This window comes from Bombus affinis, chromosome 5 (assembly GCF_024516045.1).
Source record: "Bombus affinis isolate iyBomAffi1 chromosome 5, iyBomAffi1.2, whole genome shotgun sequence".
NCBI classification, from domain to species: Eukaryota; Metazoa; Arthropoda; class Insecta; order Hymenoptera; family Apidae; genus Bombus; species Bombus affinis.
The window spans coordinates 4,021,458-4,045,555 of NC_066348.1; the positions used below are offsets into that span (position 1 = coordinate 4,021,458).

The 24,098-nt window shown below is 31.0% G+C and overlaps 1 protein-coding gene across 2 annotated transcripts in view; it reads left to right on the forward strand.

The window, feature by feature from the left end:
- Positions 1-24,098, forward strand: part of LOC126916551 (neurotrimin-like) — a 245,564-nt gene that overhangs the window by 139,297 nt on the left and 82,169 nt on the right. For both annotated transcript variants that reach the window (XM_050722476.1, XM_050722477.1), the window contains exon 2: positions 3,321-3,418. In XM_050722476.1, the coding sequence (XP_050578433.1) occupies positions 3,321-3,418 (98 nt within the window). The remainder of the gene's footprint in view (positions 1-3,320; positions 3,419-24,098) is intronic.

Sequence of the window (24,098 nt, forward strand, 5' to 3'; positions counted from 1 at the left end):
CCATGAAACAAATATCTGAAGATTCTGTTTTGTACAACAACATGTAAAAGTGCTTTTCAATTATATTTTGTGTCATAAAGATGTCTACGTATGTTTCCTAAAAATTTGTTTGCCAATGTAAAACTATCAATATAATACAATTGACAGTAAGCTGTATATATGTGAAGTGGTATGTCGTGATAGGTGTATAAGGAATGCTCAGGTGTTTAAACAAAAACGTTTATTAACTTAGTAACAACTGACGTCCAATAACAACTAGCAACAAACAACAATTAATAACAATTAACAATTAGCAACGCTTGGTAACGATCAATGCTTGACGCAGGTTATAGGAATTCGAGCGCTCGTTTCGCGTAATCCTTCGCACTTCGCAGCTCGGGGCAGACTGAATCTCTTTGATTCAAAAGCCACGCCGATTCTTTTCTTTGTTGGCCATCGATATCGCGCGCGTTTGTTAGAAGTCCGCGACGACTGCCGCGTGTGCGGTCTCCCGAAAATTCGGCGAAGGAGCCGTAGGGACATCGATATCCCTACGGCTTGTCGGCATAGCGCTTTTAAGATAAAGCGCTTTGTGCCGCGAAACCGTTGGAAATTTCAGAGGCCGAGTGCCGCCACATATGTATGTATAATACAGATAGAAACATAGATATAAATATAAATTATAATGCATTTAGTTAGACACATATTTCGGACGGAAAATGGTTATGATGCACGGGTCTATAATGTATCGCATGCGATATTTTATACAAAACCAAATTGTATCGTGTCAGTAAATTTTCAGCAGTATGTCGATGCAGTAGAATATAGAGAATGAGCTACTTAGAGAACGTGAGGCGTTACGTGTATGCATTGGGGACGTTCTATGAAACGCATTGGGATGCGTTCTATGAAAACTGAAATTCATTATTCTTCATTATTTTGAAATTCAACTAGATTTTTATCAAATCTTTCTCTTTCATGTATTATCAGTTTTAATTAATATCCCCTTTTAATCAATTTCCACGTTTATTTTTTCTTCCAATTATTTTATTCGTTTTTTAATTAGAACGAGAATTTAAATAGAAATACGAAAAGAATTGGAGCTAAAAACCGAGAGCAAAGAAAATCACAGAATTTAATTAAAAATCTTTGTAGCTAAACAAGTAAAATAAGGATGAATTTAAAATTATTTTTCGATTTTATTCTTTTTACATGATTAAACACATTAAGCAAAAAATATATGAAAATATTCAAACGCGAATTGCTTAAGAAAGCTCCTTCGTCGATCAAATTGTGGAATTGGTTTACTAACTTTTACGTTTCTTTTATCAAATGAGTAATGTTTGATCATCAAATGCGAATGATCGTGAACCAGTGAATGTCTTCTGCAACGTGATATGTGGTTTTACGTGTTATACTGAGTGTTATACCCTAGATTTTAGACGAATTCGTACAATATAGTGCAAGAATTACGGTAGTATTTATATAACACGATATATATGGTAGCGTGATAAGATGCAATCATAGAAGGTCGCTAGAATAAATATAGTGGAAAAAAGTAAACTAAGCAAATATCAGAGAAATCCGTCGTGACGAAGCACGCCTGATTTGTCCGCAGTAGTGAACAACCTATGAGTGGCTCATAAAACACCGAATATATCCCTTGTGTTATACAGGGATCTATTGTACTCTTATCTTTGTTTGGTAACCATGGCAATAAACATCATTGCCACGCGCTAGATAATCTTTATTTGAGCAGAAAATATGTCTCGTTTTTGTACGTGTCATTGAACGAATCTGTAAAATGCCTAGTTGTACTTTATCAATTTATCACAGGAAATAACGGTTTTACTAAAATTATTGTTTCTTTTTAAGTTGAAGATTCTTTTATAAATGGTTAACTTACCTTAAAAATCTGTTTATGGAGACATGGATAGTAAAGATATACTTTCATTTAAGCTCCACCTGTCAAGTGACAGTAGAACGAGAGTGTTTATACTCTTGCTAGGGTACATTTCAATTTTTTAACTTGATACCGAAATTTTTCAAACTCTTTCTACAGATATCTCTACGTTGTTATTATCAATTACTATAAGCAAAATGAACCAAATGAATTCTGCAATATAAAAATAAATATTTCTAATCAAGTATCATAAATAATAAAATTTAATATTATAGATAATAAAATAATTTATTAAGATATTAGAGAAAAACATATTATCAAATACATACAAAAATATATATAACACGTGTATTAATTAATGTTAATGTAACGGAACAGTTTTATCGCTGTACCTATGCGTACTTAGCAACAAGACTGTTGGTTTTTGTTATTAGTTTCGCCATGGACTTCGAAAAAACTGTAGTAAATTGTGCCTCTCTAATCAAAGAAAGAAAGAAAGGAGAAACAAAAACAGCATTGGATGGATCCGTGCTTCAGCGAACGATTGTTGAAGATAAGGCTTTATACACTATACAATGAGTGAAGAATTTATCCTTTCAAATTTGCCGTTTATTTTGGAATGAGCATAGATATTTTTGATGAACTGTTATCATTAATAAGTCCATCACTTATGTATCAAAATACAATTTCAATTGGCCGTACGTACTGCTGGAACCCACTGTAACATTAAGGGGCACTTCATGAATTAGAAGTTAACGCTCTTTTTCTTCCGAGACACATAAGTATAAATGACATTAGAAAGACTGTTTTGTTGTTAGTGTGCGAACGTTTATTAATTTTATAGAACGACGAGAACGGGGAAGCAAATGAGTCGTTATCCAGTTGCTAAGCCTTGAAAACAAGAAAGTCGTTCTGTAATCGCGTCGCCGTCAAATACGAACAAGTCCATATAAATAAATGACCTTTTCCTAAACGGTAAAACTGTCGTGCGACAAATTGTCGCTTGTACTCAACTGCTCTAAAACCGTAACATTAATGTTTTATTAAAAAATATGAATGTTCATTGCAATATTTGAATCGTTTGCAGATATACATATAAACATAAGCTTTTATTAAATAAACAATAAAGTTCTGCAATTAAAATACAAAACTAAAAAGTACTTATTGTTGCTCTTCGCTGCCACTATTTCCACGAAGCTACAAATTTTTATTTTAATTAGTAAAAGTTATAGATTAATGAAAATGTAGAAGTATTCTCATGCATTTTCTAGCAATAATATTAGCTAAAAATTTAAACATAATTCACGTTTAAATATTATGTATTATGGTAAATAAGTAAATAAAGCATTAAAATGTATATGTACAGAGTACTTACATGCTTTTTTGCGATAAAGTAGACTGAACTACATGCTTAGAAGATAACATTCTTGTGTTTCAGAGGGACCGAGTTTTACTGTGCCAATAACAAATGTGACGATCCCATTGGGCAGAGAAGCTGTACTCGCTTGCGTTGTTGCAAACCTTTCTGCCTTCAAGGTAAACTCTTTGCTAACGATGTTTCTTAATCTCGCATGTATGTGCTTTGTTTTCTTTCCCTGATAAAATTACACTGTACAGCCCTGATAAATGACGAGAGCCATTCACACTCATACATAATATCTTCATTTGCATTGAAGTTTCAAAATATTTAGACAAAATTACTACGTATTATAAATTCATCGAATATCTTTATTGTTGTCTTTTTACAAAGATACTGATTTGTAAATATGAAAGTATTTCAACGGTGGTTTGTCTTTCTTGTTAATATACGATTCCTTTTAGAAAACTTTGTCATGAATATTGTTTTTCTATAAAAATCTTTGCCATAATTGTGTGAGTATCATTTAGTTAAAGTTTCTAACAACCATTAATGCTAATCCTGGTGTATATGAAAGGATTTTTCATTAGAAGAATTGTTTTTCTATTCTTGATATTAATTTTTTTCCATGCAACTTCTGAATGGTGATTTATTTGCAATTCTCCTGTGGCTGCTATACTTTTCTATTCTGTAGTAAACTGTTCACTTATCTCTGTTTGGAAGAGCGGGAGTTTCTTTATGCAAGTTACCTTCTTGAAATCTAATTTAATGTCCAGATTTACTTGTTTAGAATTTTTTCTCGTTCGCGATTCTTAGCTATGGATAAACGTTAAATTTTTATCTCCATTCGGTTTCTAGTAATTTAAAATATACTGAAGGTCATCTATTTACATTTAAATTTTTGGCTAAATACGTGTTTATAAATTATGGACTTTAAAACAGAGCGTTTAAATACTTTTGTTATGTGTTATTTGTACCTAAAGGAGATGGTAAGAACTCCAAAATCTCGAACGAGTTAATTGCATGTACATTTGATGCGTTAGGTTGATAGTAAAACAGTCTCAAAAGAATTTGGGTCCATGATCCTTTGTTTTGGAGGAATTAATCGAGAAATTAATATGTTCTTGGAACAGCAATTTCTTATGTTTCAAATATTTTTACTACAATTTTCACCCGTAAAATTGTAGGAATATGTAGAAGTACTATAATAAATAAAAATAATCAAAAATTTATCAAAATAAATTCTAGGAATTTAATATTAAGAAAACATAATATTAATACTCAAAGAATTTATAAAGTGAGATATAAAAGGAACTTATTAATTTCTCGAAAACAAAGGGCCATGAAAATTTAACCCCTTTGAAACTATTTTACTATCAACCTAAAGCATTAAATGCATATACAGCCAATTCATTCGAGATTTGCAGTTCTTGTCATCTTCTTAGTTATAATAAATTTTACATAATTTGTTTACATGTTGTTGAATTTGTTTAACTTTAAGTAAATTTAGTAAATGCATGTATGCTAGTATATATAGTACAATTTGTTAAAACAGATTGCAGTCCATCGTATAATTTTTGCATGATAAATTACACTGTTTCAATAATTTCGCTACTCACTGTATTTTTATTTGCATTTGTAGCTAAAAATACCTTTATTTTAAATAACGTAATAATATTTGTAATAGTTTATACTATTAAATATCGTCCATTGCACTGCAAATTTACATTACAAACTTGCAAATTATTAGCGATAAAATTTATCTTATACGAGAAAGACTATTGACTTTGAGACTACTAACATTCTATGTACATTATTGATTAGAACATGAGATTGACCAATTAACAAAGTTTGAACTTGTTAACGAAACTTCAATAGTTGTGTAATATGATAAAATTAACTGGCGCTTTATGTAACATATATTTTTGTAAATGAAACTATGTTAATTTGTCATAAAAAATTGATTTGCGTAATAACTTATGTTCTCAGTTGTAAGTAGTATTCAATATACATGTCTCTCAAATGAAGGGCAGCAATGAATTTGGTTGTTATCTAAATCTTAAACTCCAAAAAGCTTCGCTGAAGCGTTTGATTGTAGATTAGATCAATTGAAGAGAATGCTTGACTAACGCTTTGCGGGAAAGAAATGTCATCTCGACTAACTAGATGCCTTTTAGTCAATAAATGTTTAATGTCTTGCGACGGAACAGTTGCGATATTAATATAGCAAAAATATGTATACTAAACATATAGGTACAATGAATTAATAAACCATAATGAATTAAAAACACACTCAACTTACATCGCCACTCTCGGTCAGTAAAAATTCAAATTACGTTGATTATATTCATTTAAAAAAAAATGCATATGAATTTTAAACTTTCTTCATACATATGTTTGTATTGAGATATATGTAGATTGAAGTACTTATTTCAATTATGCAAATACGGAATTTACTTTAACAGAACTAGGGCGCAATTATGTTTTTATTTGAATGAAATATTCAGTTTGTACTTGGTGCATTTTATTTTATATTAATTTATTTTAAAGTGTTTCAATACTAATTGGAACGAAATTAAGAAAAATTTATACTTAAATTTATTTAATGTCAAGTGAATTTTTCCTATTATATAAATTCCGATAATTTATCAGAATCGAGCGTTTCAGCTTGTATTTAATAATTTAACGCGCATTTCTATATGATAAATTTAAAAAGCGCAATACTTGTGATTTTACAATACAACATTATATGACAGAAAATTTGAAGAGTTGTCGATTTCAACGAGCGAAACATATATGAGTTTCATAGTTCAAAATGCAATCACATTTCGATTTTGAACCATTTTAAATGGATTTTATAGCATACCAAACACCTTTTATCAACATCCTGTAAATCTTAGTGAATTAAAGTTCGTTCATCAAAGATAATTTTTTACAATCTACTACGTTACATGTATCTTTTTACCATCGTTATGAAGTGGTGAAATAGAACGGCAAAGAAAAAAAGATTTATATAAAATTTCAACGATTAAATTGCAGATCATATTAAAGATACTAAAAATATATTAGAAAAATTTTAAAAACTGAGAGAAAGCAAATTTAACGGAGAATGACATGTTACAATATTTATTATATTGTTGGGTTTATCTTGATTTCTGTAATTTTATTTTTATTATTGTTTTGACCCAAATGACGTAATTAGTATTTTAGTATAACTGTTTTTTTATTCTTTATAAAGATCTACTTAGCATCTGCATGAGGCTCATATGAAATTGAAATCGTTTGATCATCTCTTTGTCGGTTGTGTGATAGGGTTTATCATCACTCAGAATGTTTTTATCACTTTAATAACAAATCAAGCATTAGCAATGGATCAACATAAAGGTAGACAATGTAAATAAAACCAATATCGCATTTAGCAAAAAAATATATTTGTCATGTGTGTGTTCACAATTTTTGATATATGTAAAATATACTTCTTGGTAATTATGTTAAATTGTGTTTTTTTTTTTTCAAAATAAAATTCCGATATAATATTTTCAGAGGCATACATAAAACAAATTATATCATTATAATGTTATTTCTATATTCACTTATTGTTGTTGACTTAAATAATATAACTATGTCCATGATTGTCACGATTCACACATGTCTTATTTCATACTATCTGCGTAGAAAATGTAGAATACAAAGTATAATTTTAAAAGTTAAATTTTCACGCGTAATCTGTATCAAAGTAAAAATACATATTCCTGTATACCATTTATTTTTATAGTACTATTATCCTCGTGACATCTATTCGTATTCAAACGAACATATGTGCATATTTTACATGGTGCGATGCACGACGTAACACATTCTCGGTAATGCTGTAGAAATGCTGTTATAAAAGTTTCCTCCTGGATACATTTTTGAATCCCTACAAATTCTATGAGTAACAAACTTACATCCTTTAAGTGGGATAATCTCGTCTTTAATCTTCCACATAAAAAGGGATGTCGTATAAAGATTGTACTAATTAGAAAGGTTTAAACTTTATTAAAGGTAATCATACAGGTACAAGATCATCTGTATTAAGAAAAATACTTTATTGTTTCTTCCTTTTGCATGTTCTCTACAAATATAACATTTTTTAATCATCCAAAGAATTATAAAAAAACAAAAACATGAAGATTTCGTTGTCAGTTTTATTCGTATTTAGAAAGTACACGATTTTTCAAGCACTTACGATAATTTAGTAAAAAGGTGTTTCTAACAAAAATTAGGCAGTTTTGAATCGGCTACAAATTACAATATTTAAAATTCCCACACAAAATGAGTTTTGTGTATTCTTCCCTGCATTTATTTCTCTTATTATTACAACTGCGTTATATTACCGAAAAAAGAAAGATTAGTGAAAAGAAAGTGAAATTAATATAAAAAGGAAAAAACAAAATAGGGACAATTCAAATAATTTTATTTAAGATAAAAGACTATAATATTTGAAACAATCATATTTTACAGATTCAATATCTTTGAAGAGATGCTCGTATGTCATTTAAGTCATCGAATTGATAACGATTCTTATGCTAGTAAGAAGCATTGGCTGATAATATTTATCTGGCTGGTTTTAGTTTGAGATTTTACGACTTTATATTATATAATAATGGCAATATATACAATTCATAAATCTGTGACCCGAATTGGTGACCCGAATTTTGTGTGACCCTTTCGTAAGAATCGATTCTATTTAATAACTTTAAGCTCGTACATTGGCGTCTGTAGAACAAAAAGCCGCAGTTCTCGCATGAGCAGTCAACGAACATTGCGCGTGAAAAACTGGAGCGTAAGCAAATTTCGTTAATTCGCGATCGAGTAATCGTGAATTGCTACTGCGGAAAGTCGTTTGTGCGAAACAAATTGGCAATATCGCAAAATTTCTACACGAAGAACTACTTGCCGGTCTGTTGCAATATTCCTCGTGAATGGAAGGGCTTAAAGCGATCATGAATGTTTTAATTATTTTTTAGTTCCGTATCGGATATATATCGAAGGGGAATGTTTAAGCAACCAGAAAATTAAAAAGCTGTTTGTTGGTAAATGTATCATATAATATGTAGTAGCTACTTCTCTTGGCGCGTTTAATTTAATTGCAAAGACAGTATAGACGTATAAATAATTAATTAAATATACTGAATCATTTAACTAAGAGCGATAATTTCACAGAAATTCCCTCCATTTATAAAAAAAGTATTTAATAAAGATTTGTTAATTTTACAGCTTTTTCACTTGGTATTAATATTAAAAAATATCTTTCACTTTTCAGTTAATTCTACATTTAGCATTTAGTTGACCGAATTAAACGTTGAAACTTGGAAATTATATCTAGTTTTTAAATTTAAAGCAAAACTTTTAAACGTTGCTATTTTTAACTGGTATTTCCTAACGCAAAATATTATTTTAATCTATTGGCAAGAGAGAAAAGTTGGACGAAAGGTTCTATTCTTCAATTATAAGGATCTTTTATTCGTCGTTTAATCATCCATTTCCCATGCATTTGGAGCATAATGATGCTTCATTTTATTCTCAGAAGACACATGTAAGTATTTTTATATAATTAGCCAACAGTAATTTCAATCCTCTGCTCTCTATGAGAGAATTTGAATGAAGCAGCATAGTATGCTATTGTTTTATTCAATTACTTCATTAATTGCAATATTAAATTTACGTGCAATTTTGTGTTTATTTCGTGCGCAGTTTATTTGTTTCAATTGCGATATTTGAAATTTGAACCATTTAAAAGTCATGTTAACTGACTCTATAAATTGAACAATAAAGAGACGTGATGATGTTACAAACACGGCATGAATATATGGAACTAAATCCTTCAACGTTAATGGTGTAACTGAATAATAAAATCGAAAAAGTACAAAAAAAACAAAGTTAATCAGTTTACCTTTCGAACGTTTTCTTTATCTTTTTTTTATTTGATATCATTATTTCATACCAAGCAACAAAGTAATAATCTATAATAAAGATATAGTAAATTTTCCTTGATATTCTAAGATTTTATTGGAATATAAAAAGAATAACGATTACAAATGATTTTATATTAAGTAATCAGATATACTTAAATGCTAAAATTAAGTGACTGTACCTCGCGATTACACTTTATACGTCAACCATTCGCTAATTCATCTTGAAAAACTGTTTCTCCTTACAAATTTTTCTTTCTTTCTTTATATTTCTATTATATTCTTTATATTTCTCTTTCCTTCTCCCTCCCTGGTTCTCCTCCTCCCTCTCTCTTTCTCTTCCCCTCTTCCAAATATTTTTTAATATTATAGATTCCAATATTGTACGATACGATAATAATATTGATCTTATTGATATATCTAATTTCATGATATGTAGCCATTCATAACCTTACTTCTCTAGCATTAACTTATCTTCTTGTTAATAAATACTATCAAACTTAATTTGCTGACACCATTTTATGTCTTATTAATCTTATTCTTCTACACGTATTTTTATACAGGCTTAAGTTCACATACTATTTTCTTCTAAATTATCTTATTTACTAAGGTTCTAGAAAAAGAAAAAGAATTATATAAGTTTTATGGAACTTAGAGATCTTCCGATCAGGAATTTACGTCAGTTGTGAATATTTGGTATTGTGTTATCTTTCATTAAAAATATCATAATTTTATTGATTTGTGTTTTATGATAGCCATATATCACAATCAACTTTAAAGTACTAACTAACAGTAAACATTGTGTCTCTGTTATTATTTGTCATAGATAATATAAAGTAATTTTAGAAAGAAATGTATACACTTAAAATAGGAAGGCATCGTTAAAAAAACTTTTCGGCTTTATTGACATTTCCTTAAGGATGTTGTTGCGTTTTTTCATATAAGATTATAAAAAATCTAGTACATGCTACATATTATTCCTTTTAAGTAACTGTTTATTAAGTTGTATCGAAATAAGAATTTTGATAGAATTCTATTTGACAGAATTCCCAAAAATTCACAACTGAAGTCTGAAAACAATTCGGACAGTAGTGTTGAATGAACTCTTTAGCTTAAAGGTACTTATGCATTCGCTCGGAACATACGCGGTCGCCATAAAATTTAAATAGAAGCTGAAGCGAACGAGGAAAAAAACAAATGACAGGGGAAAAACGGTCGATGGCGTAATATAATTTCTATTTAAATAAATTCAAATTTATTTAAACGACACCGCCGTTGGCTGTTTCGAATTGTGCATTTCAAGGACAATCGGATACAGGGTAAAGAGTCGAGGAATAGGAATCTGTGTAATTATTGCGAGTTGAGGAACATGGTCGACGCATACAAAGAACCGGCGTGGTGTGGCGTGTCACTGGCGGCAAGGGAGGAAGGCCGAGTGTTAAGCTGTGTAGAGTTAAAATGAGTATAGCACGTCCTGGAACGAACCTGCCAGCAGACGTAGACTTAGCTTAAGTACGTCAGTTTAAGCCTGGGTATTGCACAGTCACGGTTCACGGCAAGCAAAGGCGCTTCCTGTCACTCTTGTACGTTTCCTTCTCGGCCCATGTTACCCTCAAATGTTCTTGTAGTCTGAGAACTCTTCGCCTTAAATGGTAAGATGCTGCTCGCGTTTTCGTTATTCCATCATTATTTTAATCCCTTGTTACACCAAGGACTCAATTGCTGCCGGATGATCTTCTCGACGAATGAATACATTTACAAACAGCTTTTTTAAAGGATCATTAAGGTCAACGAGAGAACTTTCAAATGGGTAAAGAAACATCGAGAAATATGAAGCACATGCTAACATATGCATATTTTACGCATTGTGCGTGAACATTTATATTTCGTAGATTAATATCTTTCAGGATGTGACTTTAAACAAAGTGATGCAACTATTAGCTCGTTTGCTTTTAATGATAGGAGAAAATGCATTAGAGCAGGCTTGCTTGGTTTTGAGAATGGCACGGTCCAATGTTAATAGTTTTTCATAGGAAAAGGTGTAGAGAGGATATATAGATCAACTTTATATCTTTATATAGAACGTTTGTATAGATCTTTTTGTACATCTTTTAATAGAACGTTTTAAATGAATACAATGACCCTTAATCATTGGAAGGTCGTCGAAAGCAGTTACACGTCGTTTAAGGCCAACTATGATGAAAAATAAGTTACTTCAGGACAGTAATTAAATATTTCGGAGAATTAATTTATTTAAAGTAGCGATGTTGAATGGCGATACATACTACAAAACTGCCTAAAAGTTTGGGATAACATCGTGTGCCGAGTTTCATCTGAATCAATCGCAGAGTAGACTCCTTTTTTATGCTTTTATATGTTTATCACATCTTCTTTGTTTGTTGGTATCTCGTTGTACACGTGTTTCTTCAATTTTCTTCGCCAATAGAGGTCGGAAGATATAAAATCCGCAAACTGTGCGAGCTATATGTTATTTCCCCCTTATGTTATCTCTCAGCCACTACGGATTATCTATTGATCAACAGTGTCGATTTACGGTTGTCGTGACGATTAACTTTCTCGTGATTTATAATTGCGGATTCGTACGTAAACAAAATTTTAATCAAGAACGTATCATCCATTTGCAGTTATTTATATACCCTATTCGTACAATTGTGAACGATTTTGAAAATCATTTCCACTTAGATATTGGTGAACTGAATTATGAAAAGGTTGAAATTTTTTAAAATAAAGTATTCGTGAAATACAAAATACGGTTGATGTCATTCTTATGTTTAAATTGTCTTATATTAATATGTAGATTTCATGCTGTACATACTAAAATGTTTGACATAGTTCTATCATCAGTTCGTATCTTGTCCATCCGCGTTTCCGCCTCCATGAAAAATGTTTATAATATTTCAAAAGACAGGACATGAGGGTCTAGCACGATCGGGAAATCTTTCAGCATGCAAACGCACTGTTTCAACAATCAGGCTATTAACATCTCATAATTCGACGATATTCTCCACACATGCAAACTATACTCACGTTCTGCCCTTTCGAATAACACATTTTTAAAATAGTGTACTTACATACTATAAAGCTGCACTCTAATCGGTAGAATATCTCAAACTAATAATAATAGTATTTCGTGAATGCAGAGCAGCGTACAACGTGAATGAATGTTTGTTTATATTCGTCTTAAAGCGAACTCCTCGAAGAGATGTAAAAAGAGATATCATTCATATAAAAAAAAAAAAAAAAAAAAAAAAAAAAAAAAAAAAAAAATGAAATTGGTCTTGATATGTCCACTATACCTTCACCAATGGATACACTATTAACATCAAATTATACCTCTCTCAAAATCGAGCAAGTTTGGTCTGATTGGTAGTTTTCTAACATCAAAAGTAAAAGAGTTATTTAGGTGATTTGTTTTAGATGTTCTATCTTATATTCTGACTCTCAAATTTACCATGTTCATTCGATCAGTTTGCGATCTAATCGTAATCTTCTAATATTACTAATTTTCTTCAATTTAGGAAGAATACGAATGAATCGTGACTAACACGTGTATGTATATGATTTCTCATCCCACAATTTTATCTTAAAATTTCTTGCAAAGCATTAAAGGTATGTTTTGTTTGTTGAAACGAACGGGACACTGGGACATAAATATTCAAAGGTAGGATTCAGTAATATATATACGTATCAGAATTCTCACAGCTTTTATCAGGAGCAATGAAAAAATGAAAACGTAGCTTATCGTTTAAATGCTAAAATCTAGCACGCCATTGTATACCTTCAAGTTTGTCTTCGAAAACATTGTTTTCCATAAAAGAGTTTTACTTAAATGTAAAATACATCTTACAGTCTAGAGAAATCCTTAATCCAATTTCAATCCCTTGTAACAAAATATTCAAATTTTTTAAAAAGAATATGACGATTAATTCTATTGGTGCATTTGATCCCTTTTTAAATAGAATTTTTGAAGAAATTTCTAAGAAATAGAATTTATTTTTTGACAGTTTTATACAGGTAAAATAGTAATAATTAATATCTTAATTATTAGAATATATCACAATAAAGTAAATATTATGTTAAATTCGTTTCAGATGTTTATTTAACTACGTATTTTCGTAAGTTACATTTCATGGAATACTTTGTGAATCTTTCAATAATGACTAATGGTATGATATTACTTGAAATTTAAACTTACTCTTTCAATGAATTTCAATGAATTGGAATAATTATGCATGAAATTAAGATATTTAAATATCCGCTTATTCGAGGGACTTATTGTTAGAGTAGACTTAGCATAACTATGTCAGATTAAGCGGGGATATTGCGCAATTATTGTTCATAGCGGAAGCTGTTCCTATCGCGTTTCCACTTTCCCAGTCTACCAAATGTTAGAATACCAAGAATACCGTTTTAATCAATCAAACAGTGCATTATTTGAATTGTAGCATCGACACAACTGCAGATATCTAAACTACAATATTCACAGCATGTAGCAAGTAATAATTCAGCCCAATACCATAACTGTGTTACACAAACTGACTTTTTCTTTAATACCTATTGTTATTGTATACAGAATTTGTAGGATTTGAATAAATCCTACAAATCTTTTAAATAACAAACACGTATCTGCCTTTGTTATGATCATCAATATCACACACACCAATATCGACGATTAAGAAATTACCAGCGTTTGAACATTTTTTCAATAAAGATATTTTTTTAAATATTTTGATAACTAATAACTTTATTACCATTGTTTCAATACTTTTGTGTGTAGAATAGCGAGAGGAACCTACCTATGTAAAATAATGTTTGCATTTCCATTTAAAAAGATAATGTAATTGTTGATTGCATATGCACCACTGCACTTCTACAAAAAATATGGTCCTAGTTATGGTATCATTCTTTTAACCATTTATGTTTCTCCCGTGACATTTTTCTGTAACTGTCCTGGTAACGAAATTATAAGCTGAAACAGTTGCACGGTCCACCTTGTATATTATATGTACACATTTATATTTAAATATACCTACTTACGTAAAACAGAATATTTATATATAATAGAATTATTTTATTTGTTACTAACAAATTTGTAAATTCTAAATTTTAAATATGATCAAAGTCAGACTAAGGAATACCATGAATTTATTAATTATGTCACTATAATATTTATGATAATTGAATTACGACATTTTTCAATATATCATCGACGCACTAATGTTATGAAATGACATTCATGTATCTTCTTTCGACGGTACTTCCTCTACGTTTAAAAACAGAAAGATGAAAATTATGTACTCAGTTAGTTTAATAATATGTACTGGTTGCTGATACTTTGCATGTGAATGACTCGTACGGAAGCATCCTGTACGATTTATCAAAGTTCGTGCATGTAAGCTCAGCTTTACCGCTGAGTTCCAACACCTATAAATGGTTAACGCTTCCCTTTAAATGCATTTATATGCATGATAAGAGATTCCGTGCAACATTGATTTATGAATAAAATATTCAGCGATACGAATACCCTCGTCGCGGCTAAATATTAACAATAATCTTATCATTGGCAAACATTAAATCACGTATTTGTTATCGCGTTTGATTCACATGATGCCTAAATGCAATGCCAAGGCTTATGCATATATTCACAACATAGGCCAACAAAGTACATACATTTAATTATAGTGTTTGTGATAATGCAATAAATTATACGCAAACTAGGTTTGCTTTCATGTTTCACGCTAACCTTAATTAACTCTTGTCAAAATTATTCTATCAATAAAACTATAGTAGAAATAAATAACAATTTTCAATTATTCATGTAAATTGTAAATTATTAAGGATTATTTTACAATAATTGTATCGATGATAAATTTCTCTACAATGTATTTGTCTCCTTATTGTCATCCAATATATTAATGCCATATTAGCATTGTACGTTTAAAACAATGGTTTAATAAAATACCATTAAAATAAAAAGATCTCAATACTCATATATGTAGATACTTATGTAAATTCATATCTTTATGAACGCCACTAGAGAAATGGAATCTAAATAGAGATTTCCTTCACATTTTACATATATATGTAATATTATAATGAGCATTTTATTTAGAATATTTCGTATATTTTTACATATTTAAAGTAGTCATAAATGCAGTGAGAGATAAAAGTACAGTTGGAATATAGGAATGCAAGAAGAAGATTTGTGTTGTTAAATACGTATATTATTTTAATACGTATATTAATACGTATATTATTAATACGAAATATATATTTCGTATACGTATATACGATATGTGTAACCGTTTATTATATACAAACATGTAAAGTAGCAAATGTACACGAACAAATTAAATTGTTCAGTAACTTAATTAATTATTTATTAACTCACACAAATTCACATAATTATCACATTATAACATTTTATCAAACAAAAATGTTCACACAGTACAGATAATTATTATTTGTATTATAGTTAATATTTCGTGGACTTGCTTTTTTGAATTATACATATTAAATTTCTGACAAAATACACTTCTACATTTTCCCAATCTTTATGATGTTCCTTGGACGTTATTTGTATACATTTATTTATATACTTTTATTTCCGTACATTTATTACTACAAGTAGTATATATACAATTATTTTTATAATTATACATATTTGAATATGTCTAATAATATAGAAAACAATTCTTTTTTATTTCTACATTGCAACTTTCCATTCTCTCTCTTCTTCTCTCTCACTCATTCACTCTTACAAAGATCACACGAAAAAAGTATAAGTTAATTTTTGTCGATATCCTGATTTTTATGTTTTTTAATAGTTAAAAATCTTGGGACTAACCGATAAACCTCCACAATGTTTCGTATATTAATAAATACTTCCTAAATGCTCAAGAAGACAACAAAAACGCATTCAATCAAGTGCAAATTTAATTTTGATGTGGAATTAGTTGACATCATATTGAATTTTAAAATTGCTGTTCTGTAAAAGACGAGAAATGTGACGTATTATTTTTGTTCCTGTGGCCTTCCTACTAAAAGCATATTCTTTATACGAAGAGCAACGATAGAATTAAAATTTGAAGATATTCGAAATTTATCGATCAACATAGTGGTCAATTTTTACTATTTGCAAGTATTTGTACAAGTATTTTTACCATTTGTAAAAGTATTTATCAACCTTCGCAAGGCATCAAATTATCACACTGCCCATAATTTCACGTAACGGTATCGATGGAATAAGTTCATTCCTGGGAAGAATTCGTAAAGCAGCGTGAATACCCGGGAGAATCTGCCGGAGATTTGCGATGCTTTAAAGAACAGCACACGCCGAAACTTTACTGCCCGCGGTGAACGCGTTTTCTCTTCGGTCTTCTCTGTGTTCGTTCTTTCACATTTTCACACCATTCCGCTCTCAACTCGGCCGGACTAAGGTAACCTCGTTCACGAACCGCTTGAAATAGGAAACGTATTTCTTCCGTGACAAGCGAAATTCATTTGGAAAAATATTATGAGCTACATTCCCAGAAGGATTCCGGAACGTGGCAGAATGCACCGTTTAGGCTTTTTCAGGTCTTCAAGTTTTAACAGTTTCAACGGTCTGATTCTTATCACGCTACATGTTGTCAGACCGCTCTTTATTGCTTTCTTTAAGGGCGTATTACACTATGTACGAGCGAATAACATACTAAACACTCGCTTCAACCATTCACAAAATTTGTAGTTGGTTATTTGCAATATTATGATAAAGAAAGTCGACAAAAATTTATTTCTATTTGTTGTTTTAGAAACAAAAACAGGAGACTTTTATCGGCAGGTTTACAATACGATACGAAAAGAGAAACTATTTTCGAATCAAGATTATTGTAAACACATTGTTAGCAATGCAAATCATTCTTTATGTGATAATAGATTAAGAGTTTTATGACTATTATTTTCAATAATCATAAACCTAAAAACTGGTGATTGTTAAAAGGTCAATTAAAACAGATTTGCCAACAATTCGGGTAGCCGAAGAACAAAACTAGAGAAAAGTTTCGCGATTTTGCAAAAATTATATATATCTTGGTATCATCAATTCGCTCCAATGGTGGAAAAGGCGCGTCGTCTGTGATAACTTAGAAGACTGTGCTGACTACAGATTTTCTGCAGTCATTTAGGTAAATTATGATGTTTTGGTATCGATTCTGTTTTAAACTTTCTTTTTATTGTTTTGTCAGTCAATTTATTATCTTGTTTGAAGGAAAGGGAAGATATCTTCCACTCAATTTATATATTTTACAATATTATATACAAATATATAATATCTACACCTACATATGTCGGATATTTTCCTTATTATTCTTAGAAAGTAAACTTGTTTTCTAGAAAGGACATAAAATGGACATATCTACAGGTAAAATTAAGCACGTGAAAAACATTCGTCAGCCCGGACCAGGGTCTGTTCGTGCAAGTTGTTAATAGACACTTAGTGTAATTTATGGCCTTGATGAGCAAAGGAAGGTTCAGACCATTTCCAAGACTACCCTTTCGCCTGCCTCCTTAAGGGTGTGACTTGGCTTAGCCTTCTGCAGTACGGTGGAAGGCGCATCAATTAACTAATTTTTTAACTGTTCTCAAAACTTGTTCCATAAAACGGTATATAAAACCGTGAACTGTGATGAGCTCAAATCCTTGTTAAAAATTTTCATACACTCTTTAGATTACATGTTTACAAAACAACTTATTAAAACTAAAATTTTTTATGATTTGTGAAAAGTTAATTTGTAATTGTTTCTATTTCCTTTGGAGATTCAATAAGACACAACAAAAACGATGAAAGTTTATAGTATCTATATGTATAACACTTCACAACACTTATACTTCTTTCAATAATAGAATATATAGACATTATCTGTATTGTTTATTGATAATATACATAACATAAAGGCAATGTATAATTAGAGAATTTAATAATTCTAGTTCTAAATATTTGACACAGTAACTGACAAATTTTTTAATATATATATGTATATATATGTCTAAAGTTTATGTATATATTTTGTTTGGTTATTTTTTAAGTTTAATCTAGATCTACTCTATGGATAATGTTTAATAACCGAAAGACGAATCTTGCATAATAATATCTGGATGTCATAGTAGCCGCCATCAAAGATGTAGTATATTGGGTATGCTATTCATGTCAGAAAGTAGATACCCGTTAGATGCCTGCTGGAAATTGGATTAAGAGTAGCTTTCTAATGCAGAAATTTCCCTTCCCTCTTTCTATTTTGATATACATGTAATGATAAAAGGATTTTCGTTTGGCTACACTACAATATATTATGCTATTATACAATTCGAATATTAAATATTGAATAGATAACTATATATGTATATGTATACTGAACCGATTGGACAAGGCAAGGATACTATACTTATAGACAACAATAAAACCATATCGAACATTTTAAAAGATGAAATCAATGCGACGTTCGAAACATATTGAATTATATAGAGAACTGTAAATTTATATTTTTTCTGAGTTGTTAATAACCTACATAAATGCTTGATGATGTCTTAAGTTAGTAAATGGGATTAAATTTTATTTAACCTCATAATGTAGTAATGCCTTTGAATTATGAAAAATTGTAAGAAATCGTATAAAAAATCAAATTTAGATGTATCATTTTTTGTTTGTACTATTTAAAAGCTAACAAAAATTCCTAAAATCTTATATGAAGATACAAATGATAACTATACTTCTAGCAACTGTACTGAAGAATTCGTAGTCTGATAGATTCGTGCACAACTTTGACGGTCTTAGTAGACTTGGATATTCGATCTTTGGGAAACTTTCATATATTAGGATCCAAATGCGAATATTATCAAGCAGAGGAAGTTAATATTGGCAGACTGCAATGGCAACGAACTTATACATGGAAGGGCCATTCATGTGACGTGGCAGTTAAGAGGGTTTAGGTGCAAGCTGGATCGGAGAAGGATACCAGGGGTGATGTAAGGGTTCTCTGTGTTGGTACGTGTGGATGTTAATCAGAATGGGATTTACATATGAGGCTCGCATTACTCGGTAGCCAAGCACATGCACCGAGAGGAGAAGATAACGGCCTCCAGAGAGAATGGGCCGGTTGTGGCACCGTGAACCGCAAGAGTCGCGTGCAAGCCTATATCTGTAATAACGTGCCACGTAAGGCATAATTATATATTGCGTCCGGGATTATTGCCGCATTTGCACTTCGGCCTACAGCAAATATCGATTCAACAACCACATAATTGTAACAACGGACAGATTCCACGTCTGCTTTGTCTCTCGTCTTTTACCTTATTAACCATGTACCTTACTTTAACTATTTGCTCTGACTGAACTGTACGTTTTATTTCGTATGAAAAGTGCAAAGTGATGAAATTTCATGATAAACACGTTAATGTTACTTAAACCATAATTTTCGGCCCTTAAAATAAACGGCCCTTAAAATAAACGGCCCTTAAAATTTGCATAATGATTAATGAACCTTTATGTCACAAATATACTCGAAAAATGTAATGAAATATATAATAGAAGTATATAATTATTCAGTGTTTTACGAATTATGCTGCGCTAACATAGCTGACACTATTTTGTCTCCTAAAAGTCATACGTTTTCCAATTCTTTATTAATTGGCATATTTTTTAATTAGCAACAATATTGGGAAAAGATCCTTCTTGATACCGCGTTATTATCGTTGTTTATATTAAAATGTTAAATAAAATGATCTTAAAGGAACTATCTTTACTAACTATGCTATGATTTCTTTAAAGTGTATTTTTTTAAATTTATTCACCATTGAAGAAATTTTATTCTTAGTTTAAAATCAGTAAGAATACTTTGATTAAAGAAACTCTTATTCTGAAAGATATTATGTTGAATCATTACGATGTGATACAAGATGCACGTTAATTTGTAATGATATGAAACTATAGTATAATCTTATGAAACTAAAAGTTCTAAACAAATTTAGAGACCGGTCTTGACCAGAGATAAAAGATAGCGTTCAGATAAAAGAAAAATTAGAAGGTAATTATCGGAATTATGGTTTTTCGATAAAGTGTTCCTATTTCGAAATATTTTTATTGCTGTACCAGGAGGGTGAAAGGTTTAGGCACATTTTAGCTTATATTTTGGAAATAGGATGCAGATTGATAAACGCGTCAATCGTCGCTTGCTAAGGACATAATCAAGAAATAAGCCCTCATGGAATTGCACCGCAGCGTCAATTATGTTTCGCAAGACCAGAACAGGCTTATTATTTGCTTCTCTAGGGAAAACATGGTAAGGACATAGGAGAGGGAATAATAGAGGGCATTCCAGGATGACCACAACAGTTTTAGAATATCCCAAATAAAATATTAATAATTATAAACTAACCACAACATGATTAAGATAATCAGATTTCAGATGTATACCCACTACAATAAAAAGTTTCAAAGTAGACAAGATTTTTGGAGAAATTAAGCTTTAGAAAAGCTTACAAAGAATCATATTGAAGTATCAACCGTTCATATTAATGCAACTTTGCCGTAATGTAGTTCGTCTAAAAATATTTAGCTTATACATATATGTCACGTTTCTATTTATTTATGTTAAAAGACTGAAAACAATCTTGAAAATGGGGGTTGCAAATCCTACTTTATCATATATCTTGTAAACTATAGGAGAAATTGTGTAAATAAATGAACTTTGTATATATCAACAATGAATTTGATTAAATAGATAGATTTGGAAAAAATCTATTTGTTTAAAAAATATCTATTTAAAAATATCTCTCTATTTATACGGAGGTCCCAAGCTTAAATGACCAAACTGTGAGTACTTAATCTATAGACGAAAAGAAGAAAAATGTTATATAAAGTTTGTCAATAAACATTTTGTTACAGACTTATAAACAAATATTGTACGCATGAAATAGATAACGATGCATTTTCCATCACAGCACACAGTAGTCGGTTGTATTACTGTGTCAGCGTAGTTACATGTTTTTTTTTTATTATGTGGTAACAATTCCGTGTCGTTAATAGTCGAAACATGTTGTACAACATTCACTAACTTGGAAAAGTAGAATTACTATGCTCTAATAATTATGGAAATACGGACAATGTCTGAAATTAAATATAATATATTTTGTATTATTAATTACTAACTTATTTACAAATTTAATTATTGATGATCGAACGTAATTAAATTCAGTTTACACGGATGCCATGATCAAGCGAATGTAAATTGGTGTGTTAATATAATTCTCGAACTTCAATAGAGATTTGTTTAGGTATTCATTCTTTTCTCTAATCGATTTCGCTTTGCTATCTCGTTTATTTGCAATGACACCAACGCACTAACTTGTATTCACTTGATCAATATATTCATACAAACCAAACTTAATTCACATATAATTTCTATACATATAAACTAAACTACAATAAAATAATCATTAATAATAAACAACTGTGTTATTAGTTCTTATAATATTTCTACATATAATATCACTATATATATGGATAGTACACAACATATAATGTGTATACAAAAAAAAGGAAATCTTAAAATAAAAGATTTTAGGTAGATTTCAACATGAGGCTACATTTTATTTATACAGCATGTTAGATCTTCATTAAAAAGGTATTATTCATTAAAGCATCAACAAACAAGTGTAACAGTACTACTATTTCGTGCAGAAACAGCTGGAAATGTGAGAAAATCACCATTTTGGTGAACGTGTCGAAAAGTTCGATTTCGATGAGTTTGAATGATGCGTAAAGGAAGATGTCTTGTGAAAGATGTCTTGTGAAGTTTAACATTCTGAACATCTTTTTACTATACATATATATAACCGGCGATCAGTCTTAGTTTTCGAATTATATATAAAAGTATCCCGTCGCTCGGTCTTACTTTTTAAGTAGGACTGGATTAGTAGTAATATTAGTCCAATCGCCTTGCTATGCCGCGAAATGGCTGGCCAGCATTGTTTATATTAATACCGATAAGAGGATTCGCAAAATGAATGAACATTATTACTAACCCAACCCAGCTTGAAAATTAAGGCCAAGCGGTGAGATATTTTTGATTTACGTATAACTAGAAAACTAAAGTCGACCGCCGGTTATATGTATGTATAGAAGAAAGTTGTTCAAAATTTTGAATTTTGCAATATGTTTTAAAATCATCACAATCGAAGTGAAAGTAGCTTTTGGACAGGTTCATCAAATGGTAAATTTTTTCAAAATTCCAGCGGTTTCCGCACAAGACCGCTATAGTCGATTCAACGTGACGAGAGAGTAGATATAAATAAGTGCACGTGATCGACATATGAACAGGACAAGGCCAGCCCACAAGTTCCAGGTCCCCGCGTATTAGGAAATAAGAAGATGCTTTTGTTGAAGCTATGTTTTTTCCCCTTTGAAATCAGAATTATTCGCTGACATTTTTATCTAGGTTAGTTACCTACAAGAAAGAACCATAGAATGACGGTATCAGTTCGCTCTTGAAGATCGACGAGTGACAATGGATTGGCAGGCAATAGCTGCAGTCGCAGCAATCGATCACGCGAACGTTTTGTTTATATCTACTGCCTCGTCTCTTTGGATCGACTACAGTGTTGTTACACTTCTCTATTGATGCTCTAACGAATGACACTTTTTTCATGGAGATCCATCATCTTGCATATAATGAAATATAATCCAAAGTGATATATAATCATTTCAGAATTTCAAAATAAAATGTAATTTATATTACAAAGTGATATGTAACTCTCTTCCATATACATAATTTTTCTTTTTCATATATTATCTAACCCAAACTTCACTATCTAAAAGTAAGTTAAATCTATCTATTATCAAAGAAAGAAAGTTTGTCATTTACTGAAGTATATGCTCTCGAATAGCTAAACTGAGTTCCTGTTTCCCTAGATTCCTCACATAGTATTTACAAAGTGAGACATGAGACGTATAAACATATCGCGGTACAAACATGTAACATAATCATGTCCATGCATAAACCTTATCCCAACCTTTTTTTTTCAACCCTTCGCTAATCCACACACTCACCTAGTATATTTTTACACATTAAGACCCGTTATATGTCCAGTAATTTAGTCACATAGCGAGTGGCTGCTTGTATACTACTAAATAATTTAACGTTCGTACAGATACATCTAGTAGTTTAGTAAAACGGTTTAGTCGAGAAAATCCATCTCGCTTCATTAGATTTTCTCGCCAGTTTCCTCCACCATTCACTGCTAACCAACTGAATCTGTCCGGACACGTTTCTTTAGCACTGTTCATTAATAGCCTGTCCAATTTGCGCTAGAAGCGTAGCGTTTCTCAAGCTTACTATCCGCCATGGTCAGACTTCGAGACATGCAAAATTTCCCGTGCGACAGTGGGATGAATCATATATATTTGTCGGAGATGTAGGGATATCGGGCCTTTCTTTGGGAAGATCCCCACTACTTGGGCTCGAGCTGACATAACTGGTCGCCGAACGTAGCCACGGTCACGGGATGAACGTTATGTCTAACAGAAGAAGTACCAATGTTGAGGGACACGCGGTATTAACAATCAAGCATCGGCCAGGAGCAATGTTGGTTTTACGCGGGACTGCCTAGTAACGGCGCTTGGAATTTTGTTGATATTCCCGATCAATATGTAATTGACAAATGTGACCGTATCTGTCCTTTATTTTTGCAATCACCTTGGAGAGTCTATTTATATCGTCTAGACAGTCAGTCTGAAAGTAACCCAGCGACTGAGCTAACGTGTCTGCGTGCTACAAAATATATTCTATTGTACAGAGAGATTTCCCGTTGACCGTGGATTCGTTATTGAACCCAGCAACATTGTCAAAAG